The 14,627-nt window shown below is 34.5% G+C and overlaps 1 protein-coding gene across 6 annotated transcripts in view; it reads right to left on the bottom strand.

Moving 5' to 3' along the window:
- Positions 1-14,627, bottom strand: part of LOC138703012 (palmitoyltransferase ZDHHC3) — a 59,632-nt gene that overhangs the window by 30,396 nt on the left and 14,609 nt on the right. For all 6 annotated transcript variants that reach the window (XM_069830509.1, XM_069830512.1, XM_069830507.1 and 3 more), the window contains exons 3-6: positions 11,786-11,971; positions 5,218-5,354; positions 4,087-4,171; positions 2,271-2,483 (exon numbers count right to left, since the gene is read on the bottom strand). In XM_069830509.1, coding sequence (XP_069686610.1) covers positions 2,271-2,483; positions 4,087-4,171; positions 5,218-5,354; positions 11,786-11,971 — 621 coding nt within the window. The remainder of the gene's footprint in view (positions 1-2,270; positions 2,484-4,086; positions 4,172-5,217; positions 5,355-11,785; positions 11,972-14,627) is intronic.

Here is a 14,627-nt window from a genome sequence, read left to right as displayed (position 1 = left end):
ACATACAACATTGGGTTTACTGTACCTAGGTAAGTTCATGATTCAACTAGGTTCATATTGCTAGAAACATCTATTTCTATGATATATCGGGGACAAAGCATTTTGCTCAAGTAGAAGAATCATTTCATAAGTCATGACGACTACATTATATCAGCCAATAAAGCTGCAGGAATAGAAATTCACTATATATGACTGAAGGTCACTGGAATGTGCTTCGCAATGCCAGTACCAAATTGCGTCTGGGTACAGGAGGCAATGGGTAAGGGAAATTGAAAAATGCGTAAATAGAAATCATTGTTTTATTAAGCATAAAAGGAAACAAAGTACATTACTTATAGCTAACACCCTTCAAAATAATCCACCAAGGTTTCCTCATATCTTTGCCAACGATGATAAAGGCGTTGAATACCACTGGCTGTATGCGACCACCTCTTGTCGAAATGCTGTTAAGATGTCCTCCCTGCTTGCAAACCGCTTCCTACACAGTGGTTTCTTCAATTGCTTCTCGTAGCTCAGAATGACACTGACAAGCATTTCTGCCATGAAGAACTACATTTCATGTATGACTGCTGTTCAACTTTACTTACATCCATCTTGGAGCACAGCCTCTAGCATATTAACATTTGCGTGTGCTGTCAACTAGCCACCAATGCACACAGACGCTATCTGGCAGTGGCATCCCGTACAATATACAACAGGTTTTCGAACGTATATACTGGATTAACCACATGTTCGGTTATTCAGAAGATATAACATAGTTCTGTTGTCATAATTTATGAAATGACCATCGTATATATTATAAGTTTCTTAGGTTTTATTGCTTCATTAATTGAGAAAGATTTTCACCATAGGAAGATAGAGTTGATAGTTGGTAACAGAGTAAGACAACTTTGAAACCTTCAACTAACATCTGTGTAGGATTATATTAATGATAATGGCTTTGGTTGATACATAAAGATATAGATTTACCTAGTGGGAACACATGTATTTCAAGTCAACAGATAAAAGACAATAGAGAGAAAAACAGAATAAACATAATGTATTCAATATGGAACTTCCGGGCTAAGATGCATGTTCTACTGGTATAGATATTCCTAGATGTTTCGTCTACTACTGCGCCAGACATCTTCAGTGGTGAGGTATCCTAGGTCTAAGTCTTCTGCTAGGGGTACCTGTGGCAACTGACACCCTCACTGTTTGTCTGTCCTTATTTATAGAGCCGGGGATTGGCCTTGGTGTTCCGTTGTTGCAGTGGTCCGCACCTGTTGGATCTCGGTGGCCTTGGACTGGTCGTGGTGTTCCATTGTCACAGCGGGCCACAACTGCTGGATCTCGGTGACCTTGGATTGGTCGTTGTGTTCCATTGTCGCGGCAGTTTGCGCTCAGTGGCCTTGGGCTGGTCGTGGTGTACCATTATCGCAGCGATCTGCACTCACTGGATCTTGGTGGCCTTAGATGGATGCAGACCGCCACGACAACGGAACACCAAGGCCAATCCCCGGCTCTATAAGTAACGACAGGCAAACAGTCAGGGTATCAGTTGCCACAGGTACCCCTAGCAGAAGATTTAGACCTAGGATACCTCACAACTGAAGATGTCTGCTGCAGTAGTAGACGAAACGTCTGGGAATATCTATACCAGTAGACCATGGCATCTTAACTCAGAAGCTCCATATCAATTAGACACCCACCGTGAAAGCCTATATGCTAAGATTAAACATAATGTACTCTTTTCGGTCATATTATGTACTTATAAAAAAAATGATTATGGCCAAAAATAAAAAAAAATTCTAGAGTTTTCTTTGGTTGAATAGATATGTAGTAAATCTCTCTGAAAGTCCACACCTGTGGAGTAACGGTCAGCGCGTCTGGCCGTGAAACCAGGTGGCCCAGGTTCGAATCCCGGTCGGGGCAAGTTATCTGGTTGAGGTTTTTTCCGGGGTTTTCCCTCAACCCAATATGAGCGAATGCTGGGTAACTTTCGGTGTTGGACCCCAGACTCATTTCACCGGCATTATCACCTTCATATCATTCAGACGCTAAATAACCTAGATGTTGATACAGCGTCGTAAAATAACCCAATAAAATAAAAAAAAAATCTCTCTGAAATGAAGAATCATTCAATGAAATGTGAAGTGTTGTTCAACTATCACTCTGGTGAAAAAGTAAAAATCACTGCTAATGGAGTAAAGTTGCATTGGGTTGCATATTAAAAGATAATTTTCATAAGTTTAAGGATTGAAATGGCGTAGTTTTGTAGTAATACTAACCGTCTCATCGTTCCAGATGGCCTGGAGCTGTGTTCCAAGCATGACAGCTGTGAAGATGGCGAAGAGTAGTGCCTCAAACACTAGGAACAGCAACAACACTACAGTTGCAGGCGGGGAGTATGTGGAGCACTCCTTCCATTCGTGACGAATGCACATGATGAACTGGTTCACCGACAGGAACAGCGCATGAACTGAGATCACGGCGATGTAAAACTGCCACATCCAATGTCAAACATTAACCACAAACACTCACATGCAGAGTGATTCAAATTTTTGGGGCAGACGGGGCATATAGGGAGAAGTAAAGAAAGGAATATGAGATTAGGACAGGTGTAGTTTGGACTCTTTCCAATACTGGCGAAGAAATCATTTCATAACTTTTCGTTCAAGGTCATGTGGACTTAGACATTTGCAGACCCCAACAAGCAAAACTTCATCTTGTCCCTTTCTCTTTCGTTCACCTGAAGACGAAGATACAACCAACATTCAAAACATTGTAAAATCATTTCATTACCATACCGGCAACGAAAAATTTCCAAACTCTCTCCTAAATAATTCATCACTGCTTTCTTCCTCATTTGGTAACACCACTATTTATAAGGTCGTAACTAGAGACCAGATGTTTAGACATTTATAATACTCCAAATAGGCACGCAAAAAAGGCAATTAAAACATGAAAAGAAGGTACTGTGAATCTAGAGAAGACACAAATAAACAGACAAAAAAGGCAATTAAAATATGAAAAAAGGGTACTGACAAATAAGCAGAAAAAAAGGCAATTAAAACATGAAAAAAGGGTACTGTAAATCTAGAAAAGACGCAAAAAAACAGACGACAAAAAAGGCAATTAAAATAAGAAAAAGGGTACTGTGAATCTAGAAATGAGACAAATACACAGACAAAAAAGGCAATTAAAATATGAAAAAAGGGTACTGACAAATAAGCAGAAAAAAGGCAATTAAAACATGAAAAAAGGGTACTGTAAATCTAGAAAAGACGCAAAAAAACAGACGACAAAAAAGGCAATTAAAATAAGAAAAAGGGTACTGTGAATCTAGAAATGAGACATATACACAGACAAAAAAGGCAATTAAAATATGAAAAAGGGTACTGTGAATCTAGAGAAGACACAAATAAGCAGACATAAAAGGAATTTAAAAATGAAAAAGGGTACTCTGAATCTAGAGAAGATGCAATAAGCAGACTAAAAAGGCAATTAAAATATGAAAAAGGCACTCCAAGTTTAAGAAAATTAATAATATATTCAATCAATTTATATGACATTCACACAACACAACACACTTTGCTCTTTGCTGCACATTACCACGAAGTAAATATTTAGATTTCCTTATGTTACATGTTGTCTTCTATTGAGAGAACAACCACCAGAATCTCCAATGTCAAAAATGAATTTTTTGGTAATGACTGCTAGATGGAAGTACAACTGCAAGCTATTACTCCATGCAATTCCATCATGGTTACAATGGGACTTCTTTTGCAGTCACTAGATGGCAGCATAGTGAAATTGATCAAAGTTGTTGTCTTGAAAGTGCATTAGGCAAATCAATCTGCTGTTATGTGATCAGGAACAACAGACTGGGTACCAAATGACAGAAATGAAGTGAACAGAAGAGTTCTTGGTTAGAGGCCTGTTCCATAGCTTAAAAATGACACAGCAGTACATTATCTACCTTTATGAGAGCAGACAGTATTGTTACCATTTAGCACTCAACACGTTATGTTACGGAATATAATTCACATGCATCATTTTATGTTGAAATCACAATTATACAAAGTAGCAGAAATGTTGACTTACAGTAAACAATACAAAATACTTCTGATTGTTCTCACCAACACAGTTGTTTACCCAGGGGCAATGGTGATCCATTTTACGGATACATCTGTAATAAAAATAGTGAAAAAGATCAATTTTATGAACTTAATTTTCCATAATGATTATACACAGAGTGTCCACATTCTGGAAAGTCAATGGTAGGCACGGAGAAGTCAGAGAAGTTAAATTTGGTCATGGAAAGTCATACATATCGTTCTATTTCTTGAAAAGTCAGGGAAATTTCCCCAATGATAAAACTTGAAAGGAAAATTTCATGTTCTAACTGCCATATAATCCAGATTATACTAGCATATTTTTTTCAGGTGTGCATCACAAGTGAATTTAAATGATCACTTTGACTGTAAGAATGCACTCATACTTCCGCATCAGTTATGCAATATTTTTTAATTTGAATCAGGTTTTCATTGCTAAAGTTCGGGAAACAATATCACTGTGGCTAAGCAGTATATATTATCCAATCATTTTATTTATAATCTCTACAGTAATGACTGCCTACTCCTAAAATCGGAGTCAAAACTTTTGGGGTGACATAGTATCACTTGTTTTCTGTCATGTTTTAACACTTTCCTGAAAAAAGTTACTTACAGTGTTATTCTTGGCAGCCATTCAACTTATTCTGCGTTGGTTTTTTATTAAAAAGGTTTCGTAATTTGCATGAAGTTTGTAAAATAAATATAAAAAATTAAAAAGAAAAATGAAACACAAGGAATGGAGAGAGCTAGGCCAACTATGAAGATGGTGGAGGCTGGATTCCCCCCCCCCAACCCACAAATGATCCAACCAGTCTTTGGACTGTTGACTAAACACACATCTATCTGCTATTTCATAGTGCTGAATGTCTCCATATTCGAACACAGTTTGACTAAAGAGTCAAAATAATCTGAGTTAAATCAGCATTGCTTAGGCTTGTTTATTACTCGTGAACTACATTCAATTTTAAGGGTTTCACTGAAGAAAGATCTACAGTTTGTAAGCATGGCATTATATGGGATAAAGAAAATTCTGCAATAGTTGCACAGTCGATAATTTGAAATCAGTCTTTTTTTTTTTTTCAATTAAGTTATCTACATGTACAAAACCGCCTTCTCTTACCTCTGACAAACTGAGCAGTGATGAGCTCGTTCAGGCTTAATACTGCAACATTTTGGGCACTTAAATATCACTTGACCTTCTCTAAAACCCATTTGTTGGATCATCTCTTTGGTTGCATTTCCTTTCGGCACAGCCCCCTAAAATAACATGATAGTAAATAGTTTTAATTACTTATTATTAAACATAGATTGAACAATCAATATTTCTACATGGTCATCTATACTAATAATAAATCTGTAGCCGAAATTTTTCTGCTAATTTTCGATTTTCCAAAAATAATTGGTCCTAACATATATAATTAACCACCCTGAAACCGAAAATCGCTTTTTTGAAATTTTTGTTTGTATGTCTGTCTGTCTGTATGTATGTTTGTTACCTTTTCACGCGATAATGGCTGAACGGATTTCGATGAAAATTTGAATATAAATTAAGTTCGTTGTAACTTAGATTTTAGGCTATATGGCATTCAAAATACATTATTTAAGAGGGGGATTATAAGGGGGGCCTGAATTAAATAAATCGAAATATCTCGCATATTATTGATTTTTGTGAAAAAAATGTTACATAACAAAAGTTTCTTTAGAAATAATTTCCGATAAGTTTTATTCCTTGAAAAATTTTGATAGGACTGATATTTAATGAGATAAATGAGTTTTAAAATTAAAATAACTGCCATCTAAGGCCGTGTAATGAATTAAAAAACAAATGACTTCGTCTATAAGGGGCCTTGGACAGCAACAATCGAAAGCTATGAAAGATAGCCTACAGAGAATGTTTCTGTGTTTGTATGAAGTAATATTGGAAGCTAAATTAACCGATTTGTATAATTAATTATTATTTCACCATTGGAAAGTGTAGTTTCTCGAGATGGACATAATGCTATAATGTTATTACAGTAACTTCTGATATAATATAATATAATATCTATACTAATAATAAATCTGTAGCCAAAATTTTTCTGGTAATTTTCGATTTTCCAAAAATAATTGGTGTTAACATGTATAATTAACAATCCTGAAACCGAAAATCGCTTTTTTGAAATTTTTGTTTGTAAGTCTGTCTGTCTATCTGTCTGTCTGTATGTTTGTTACCTTTTCACGCGATAATGGTTGAACCGATTTATATGAAAATTGGAATATAAATTAAGTTCGTTGTAACTTACATTTCAGGCTATATGGCATTCAAAATACTTTATTTAAAAGGGGAGTTATAAGAGGGCCTGAATTAAATAAATCGAAATATCTCGCTTACTATTGATTTTCATGAAAAATATTACATAACAAAAGTTTCTTTAAAACTAATTTCCGATAAGTTTTATTCTATACAAAATTTTGATAGGACTGATATTTAATGAGATAAATGAGTTCTAAAATTACAATAACAACGCCATCTAAGGCGCTGTATTGAAATAAAAACATATGACTTCGTCTATAAGGGGCCTTGGACAACAACAATCGAAAGCTATTAAACACAGCTTAAGAGAATGTTTCTGTGTTTGTATGAAGTAATATCGGAAGCTAATTAATTGTTTAATTATTATTTCACCATTGGAAAGTGTAGTTTCTCTAGATGGACATAATTCTACAATGTTATTACAGTAACTTCTGAAACATATAGCAAGTAAAATAAAGTATACACATTAAAACTAAATGATATGTCAATCTTCATTAAACTATGGTTGCATGTAATAACAATTAAGAAACATGTTAAAGGAATTGTCATTGCACCAAATGATTGCTCTCTGGACCAAAATGACCGCATTTTAATTATTTAAATACAATTTAAATTAAGTAACATATTAAACGATTTATCCTTCTATCAAACACGAATGTTCCCTGGATCAAATGTCCTTTTTTTAATTATGTAATTACTTTATATTTATTTCTAACAAGTGCAGCGGAGCGCACGGGTACGGCTAGTTAAAATATATAGCTGCTGCATATATGACATATGCACTAGGGTATACTGGCCTCAAGACTTCATTTCTTTATTTCATTATTTCTTCTTTTCTTTCTTCATTTTTCCTTTATTTCTCCATTTCTTCCTTTCCTGTTTTATTTTTCGTGTCTCCGTTTTTTCTCTCCATTTCTTGATTTCTCTATTTCTTTTCTTTTTTCATTTCTACTTTTTTGCTCCATTTCTCTATTTCTTCTTACTTTTCGATGTTTCCTTTCTTTCTAGATTTCTTAATTTCTCTATTTTTTCTTTTCTGTTTTCATTTATCCTTTCTTGTTGCATTTATTGATTTCTATATCTCTTCTTTTCTTTTTTGGTGTTTCCTTTCCATCTGCATTTCTTGATTGCTGTATTTCTTCTTTCCTTTTTCAGTTTTTACTTTCTTTCCTCATTTCTTGATTGCTCTATTTGTTCTTTACTTTCCTTATTCCTCCTTTCTTGCTGAATTTATTGATTTCCCTATTTTTTTTTCTTTTTTGGTGTTTCCTTTTTTCCTTCATTGCTTGACTGCTCTATTTCTTCTTTTCTCTTTTCATTTTTGCTTTCTTTCTACTTCCTGATTTCTCTATTCATTTTTTTTTTCATCTTTCTTTCTAACCTACATTTCTTGATTTCTATATTTATTCTTTTTTTATATTTTTGCTTTTCCTTTTCCATATCTTAATTTTTTTTTATTTATGGGGCAGTTTGAAAGATGAAGTGTTCCACATAAATCTGCAAACATTAGAGTAAGTCCAGGCTAACAATGAGCATTGAATAAGAAGAGCTTCGATTGATAAACTTAGACTAGTGAGTGACAACATATTCTCGCCATATCAAGGTTGTATACGAGTGGAAGGACTACACTTTGAAAATCTACTGTAAAGTAGGTTTTATAATCCATTTCTGCTTCCGTCATGTAAATAATATTTTGTGCGAGATCGTGCATATTTGCTTGTTTTCCGCACAGAACCAATACGCGGTAAGTGTGAAATACCACATTCAGTATTCCCAACCTAACACACATAACAATTTCCCTCTTCTTACTGCTTAAGCGCGACATTCATTTTACTGCTTTAGGCTTTTAACGTATTATTTTTAGAGACGTTTAACATAGTAATAATTATAAACTGGAAACTTACCACTGCAATTTCACCTAAATTGCAATGTTAATTATTGTTTTTAAATATTTGCAAAAATTAAGTAAAGTCTACTACTCCACGAAACTTATCGCATTCCTGATACAAGTAACATTAAGGAAGCCGTGAAAAAATAAACGAGATTCCAGATGCCGATATTATTACTGCAATATGTTATATAAATAATATTGTTAAAATATTAAAATGAAAAATAAATCATTACATAACCTTACCGTTTGTTTTAAGTTCGCATTTATAGACTGGGGGGAAAAAAAAGACAGACATATATCACGGCCTGCTGGAGTATAGTAAACACAGAAACATTTTACAGCAACAATGTTGAAGAAAGATATTTTGGTGTTCCGAAGTTGGCGTCATTAAACAGAAACCAAGATGGAGATTTCATTGCAACTAATTAGAAATTCGTCTTTCAGGTATGTAATAAACGATCTTCGCACAAAATAATGTACGATACACGAGCGGTATGTTTGTTTTCATGTTCTCGGAAATGTAAAAAGCTCAACTACGTTTCGCTTTTTCAATCTTTTCCTCGACCATGAAAACGTCAACATACCGCTCTTGTAACGTATATTACTATTACCAGCCAATGTTCAACCTGTTGCCTGGCAACTAGATCTCATGCTGTGGCAGCCATATATATTAAGAACCCTGAATATTGATATAACCTTGAAAAACGTTTTACTGAGAGTATATTAGATTTATTCTTACAAACAAGAACATAAGTGCAAAACTTTTGCATGGTGTCATTGTTGCAGAAACTTCCAACAAGCAAATAATCATGTTGAGTATGATTTTTTTTTCCTTTCTGTAACATTTTCTCGACCTTTAAAAGAACTGACATGGTTCTAGAGAGTAACCAATAATGCTCTTTTTCCCCCCTTTTACCTCTGATTGAGATTCTGGCTGATATGTACATCTATTTTCAGGCAGTACATCTCACTTGATGATACATATCAGAGCAAGAACGATTGTTTGTATATATCTGAAGTCTGACTAGTGTAATATGTATCTAGTCAGAAATTTATGCAATGGAGGAGGACATGAACTGGCCACCCTATCTCATTATATCCTGGCTTAGATGCCTCATGAATGATGTCTTATTTGTGTCACTTATGAGGTTCAAATCTGTCTCTGGACAGTTGACTAACAACAACTTCCCCCTTTACTTCAGTTGCATTTCTCTTGGACCTCATAGGGGCAATGGAATGCCTCACTGCGATTTATAACATACAATACAACTCTTCACTCACATGCTTCCTCCACTCCTCAGCCTCTATTCCACATTAGTGCTTGGTAAAGCAGCCACTATATAGTTTAAACAGTTTCTATATCTATGACGCAACGTTCATAAAATCAAATTTTTGCCACCACGCTGAACACCGTGAAAATTTAATTCGTAAAATTTAGAGAACTTTCTCTAACACCTAAAAAACGAAGTCATATCATGCTCGCATAATTTTCTATTTCTTTTCTTTAACATGTATTCAGTAAAATACTGACGAGAAATGGTGTCCAGCTGGCTGACAAGATGGGGCTGATTTTCATGAGATGATAATAAGTAAAACTAAGATTATTAGGCTGTGAACCTGTTATTAAATCTGAATATTTTGAAACATTTATGGGTACGTGTTTCACACACAACATGAGCAAAATGTGTGAACTTGATTTGAGAGAGAGGGGGAAGGGAGATCGAGAGAGATGGGAGAATCATTGGTGAGAAGGGGGAGACATAGGAAGATGTCTTCATCTACCCTCTGTTAGTCTAAGCTGTTTTAAAAAAGGAGTTCGCTATTCATGTATAACAGTCTTCAATGCACTGCCTAATTATCTTAAAGATTTGAAGAACAACGAGAAAAGGTTCAGAAAAGAATTAATCAAATTTCTACATACTCATACCTTCTACACAATTGATGAATTGTTTATGCTTGTGAATTTAATTATTCTACTTAAATGACATGTACAATTTTATATAGCTCAACTAAAATATGTTTTTATATTGACTTAATCTGTTTACTATGTATTGTATTTTTTGTTTAGCATAACTGATGAATTGTATGTACTGTAAATTGAATAGTATACTGTATAGGTCAACTGATGAATTGTTTAAGCTTATAAATTGAATTAATCTACTTCATATGAATTGTATAGCTTAACGAAAATAAGTTTGTAAATTGAACTAATTTGATTGTATATGTTTGTATAGTTTTGCTGATGAATTGTATATGTTCTTAAAATGATTACTAGTCTGTGTAGCTCTACTGATGAATTGTATATAGACCTACTGTAAATTGAATGGTAATATGTATAGCTCAACTGATGAATTGTTTATGATTATAAATTGAATTAATCTACTTGATATTAATTGCACAAATTTGTATAGCTTAATGAAAGTATGCTACTTTGTATTGTATATATTTGTATAGTTTTGGCCGATGAATTGTATATGCTTTAAATTGAATAGTAATCTATATAGCTCTACTGATAAATTGTTTGTGTTTGTAATTTGAAGTAGTTTGCATGATATGTATTATCAATTTCTGTATATCACAACTGGTTGAATTGTTTATGCCTTAAATTTAATTAAATTGTTTTGTATTATAATATAGCTCAACTTATGAATGATCATTTGCGTTTGTAAATTTAATAATCTGATTGGCTATGTAGTGTATACTTTTAGTAGAGCCATCGATGTAGCTCAGTCGGCAGACTCGCTGGACTGCTGATCCGGAGCTGCGTTCGGGCTTGGGTTGGATCCCCCTTTGGACTTTGGTTTCTTCGGAGGTTTTCCCCAGCCGAGGGACTGAAGCCGGATGGTCTATGGCGAGTCCTTGGCATCAACCCCTTTGATCTGATTACCTGGTTGGGTTTTTCCGAGGTTTCCCCCACCGAAAAGGCAAATGCCGGGTAATATTTTGGCGAATCCTCGGACCTCATCTCATCTCACTACATCTCGCCAAAATGTAAAAAAATTGTACAAAATTGTAAAAATTGTAGAAAATTACTAAATTGTAAAACTATAAAATTTGTAAAAATTGTAATTGTAATATTGTAAAATGTTGACATGTTCCACATCTTAAAGCTTCATTGCTCATGTAAGATCTATGGAATAAAATAAATGAATGAATGAATGAATGAATGAATGAATGAATAAGACCTCTGCTGGAATTGTGTGGAAATATGCATATTCATAATTTGCCAACAGAGCCATCTGTACAATGACTCAGTTCACATACTAATACTAGTACACAAAATGAAGATAGGTATCAATTAAACCATGATCAGTTCAAAAACCTACCACAATTAACACTGACTGATTTTTCCACTTCACTATGCAAACAAGAGAGAATATTCAAAGCAATGCAATGTATGTAAATCGCTCCCCGAGACATTTCATTATTTGCTGTGCATGCAACACTTCATCTATAGTAATAGAGTATATCCATTACAGAGGTGGCATAATATAACAAACTTACCGGATCTGTGAACATTGCCCGCAGATGCGATGCAAATGCCAGGAATGCAAATGTTTGAAATATGAAAATATTTATTGTACTGTAGACTGGGTAAGGGCTTGGTAAAAGCATCACCATCATCACCACAAACTCTGCATACAATATCAGTAGCCATGTCAGAATGGCACAGATAACTCCACAGATATCCTGCAAACAATAAGTTAAATTCATATCAGAAGTAACAATTTGTATAAGGTAATGATTTAACAATGCAAGTGCAGTAGAACGCCAATTATCCATCACTTTTTTCCTCCAGAAAAATTTAAGTACCAGTACTGTACATTATGACAAATAATTATGCAATGTGGTTACTATTCAACAATTTAGGTTTCAATTAGAAAATTATGTTAAACCAAATTTTCTTGTTTAAGAATTATATTTTAAGTCGTAAATCTTCATAAAAATTATAGACCAATGCTTCTTCTCTAACCATATTTTGACAAATAATGATTGAATGGAATACATCAAATTTGATGACACTCAATTTAAGCAAAAGTAACTACCAAATATTTTCACTCGGTAAAAAAGAAAGAGAATTCAATATCCAATACAATGGCCAACACCTTCCTAGGACTTATGAATCTAAATATCTTGGAGTTATTTTCGATAGTAAGTTAACATGGAGCAACCATTTGAAATACATTTCTGAAAAAGCTTGTAAAAGATTCTCTCTTGTAAAAAGACTAGCAGGAAAGAAATGGGGTTGCTCTAGGAATACTTTGAACACTACATACAAAATGTTTATACAGCCAGTGCTGACATACTGCGGAGAAATTTTAATTACTTCACCTTTGATAAACGACATAGAATATGTTCAAAACCAAGCTCTCAGACTCATTACTGGTGGAATCAAAACAACTCCAATAGATTCCATGAGATTCCTCACTAATATTAACAGCATCAAAATGACAATAGAAGAAAAAGCACTGATTCAATATGAAAAACTTATCAGATTACCAGGAAACAATTGGCATTCATACAGTCCTCTCTGTAGATTGAAAACTCAAAAAAGTTTCATATCCATTGTTCAAGAATTAAAACAGAAAATCAATATCCCAAATTTAAAAGAAAACTTACAAATTAAACCAAACTCTTTAACTCTATTAAATATAGAATATAATCTAAATTTAAAAGAAGAAATACTGAAATCAGAAGTAAACACTGAAATACTGAAACAATTGTCTTTAGAGACAATTAATATTAGGTACCCTCCACAAAACTGGCTTTATTTATATACCGACGGATCCTTGATCTCCAGAGAACAAGGTGCCGGTGCAGGTGTTACATGCTGTCTCTTCTCACTTTAGAGATCTCTTGGATATGGAACAACAAGTTTTGATGGTGAAATCATTGCAATAAGGGAAAGTCTCAGGGATCTTCTATGCCACATCAATAAATTTAGGATTGCAGTTATATTGTCAGACTCCAAAGCAGCTATTCTATCAATAGTCTCTAAACACACACCTTCATCTCAAACAGCAGAAATAACTAAAATGCTCTCTCAATTAATATCACTCAATAAAAGAATTGTATTCCAATGGATACCATCCCATTGTGGAATCCTGGGAAACGAGAATGCGGATGCTTTAGCAAAGAAGGGCAGCACTGCTACTTACAGATCTGTTACTAAATCTACGTATTACTCTGTGAAAAGATTTATTAAATCTACATACTTAGACTTCAACAAACAAAATTTGATAACACAATCCCAAGGGAAAAAAATGGAACTATCTGCATCAAAAACCACAGTTAATTCCCGATTTACCACGAAAATCGTCTGTAGCTGCATTTAGATTGGCAACAGGCCATGATTGTTTGGCCAAACACCTGCATAGAATTGGAATATATCAATCCCCTAACTGTCCATTGTGCAACTCAAACCAAGAAATGGATTCGGAACACCTCAAAATCTGTGCTTCATTGGCTGGTCATGATAATATCTTTGAAAAATATTGGAGTGCAAGAAGTCAAATGAATTTATTGTCAAACGCCTGGCATTAGAAAACAACAACAACAACAACAACAACATGATATGTAGTGTGTTCATACAACTGTTTTAATTATTTATTGTATTTTAATGATATGAAGCGTATTCATACAACTGTTTTAATTATTTATTGTATTTTAATGATATGAAGTGTGTTCATACTATTTACTTATTTATTTATTTATTTTAATTATATGAAATATGTTCACACAACTGTTTTAATTACTTATTGTATTTTAATGATAAGAAATATGTTCATACATCTGTTTTAATTATTTATGGTATTTTAATTATATGAAATGTGTTCATACAACTGTCTTAATTATTTATTTATTTTAATTATATTGTGACAGTCGGGAGTCGATCGCGTCCCACAGAGGTCGGGGGTGCACGAGAAAACACGGTGAAGAAGGTTGCGGCCTCTCGGGTCTGGAGGGGACAGACGTAAGAGGGGGCGCGAGTGGAGGCACGTATGTGACGAAGAGTGAGGAGGGAGTAAAGCAGCTGGTGACTGAGGGGAGAAATCTAGAGAAGTCTGGATAGGCGTCATTCTTTCGGTATCTGAAGATTGTTCGCGAAATCGTACATTCTCGTAACTATGGTTTGGTTATAAATTACGACACGCGAGTGAACTTGAGCAGTCATTGTTGCAATCGCTGGACAGCAAGCCAGCCAGTCTTGTGTAGCAGTGAAGCCAGCTTCGAGACCGAAGTCCGACTTGAGTGTGTCCGCAGCTGTGTGAGCATCCGAAGCCCTGAGTTCGAGTGCAGTGGACCGCAGTTGGGGGACCTGAGTTCGAAGTTCAGTGGACTGTCC

Source organism: Periplaneta americana, chromosome 7 (assembly GCF_040183065.1).
Source record: "Periplaneta americana isolate PAMFEO1 chromosome 7, P.americana_PAMFEO1_priV1, whole genome shotgun sequence".
Lineage (NCBI taxonomy): Eukaryota > Metazoa > Arthropoda > Insecta > Blattodea > Blattidae > Periplaneta > Periplaneta americana.
Note: the sequence above shows the minus strand (reverse complement) of the source record. Positions and strands in the feature narration are given on the sequence as shown.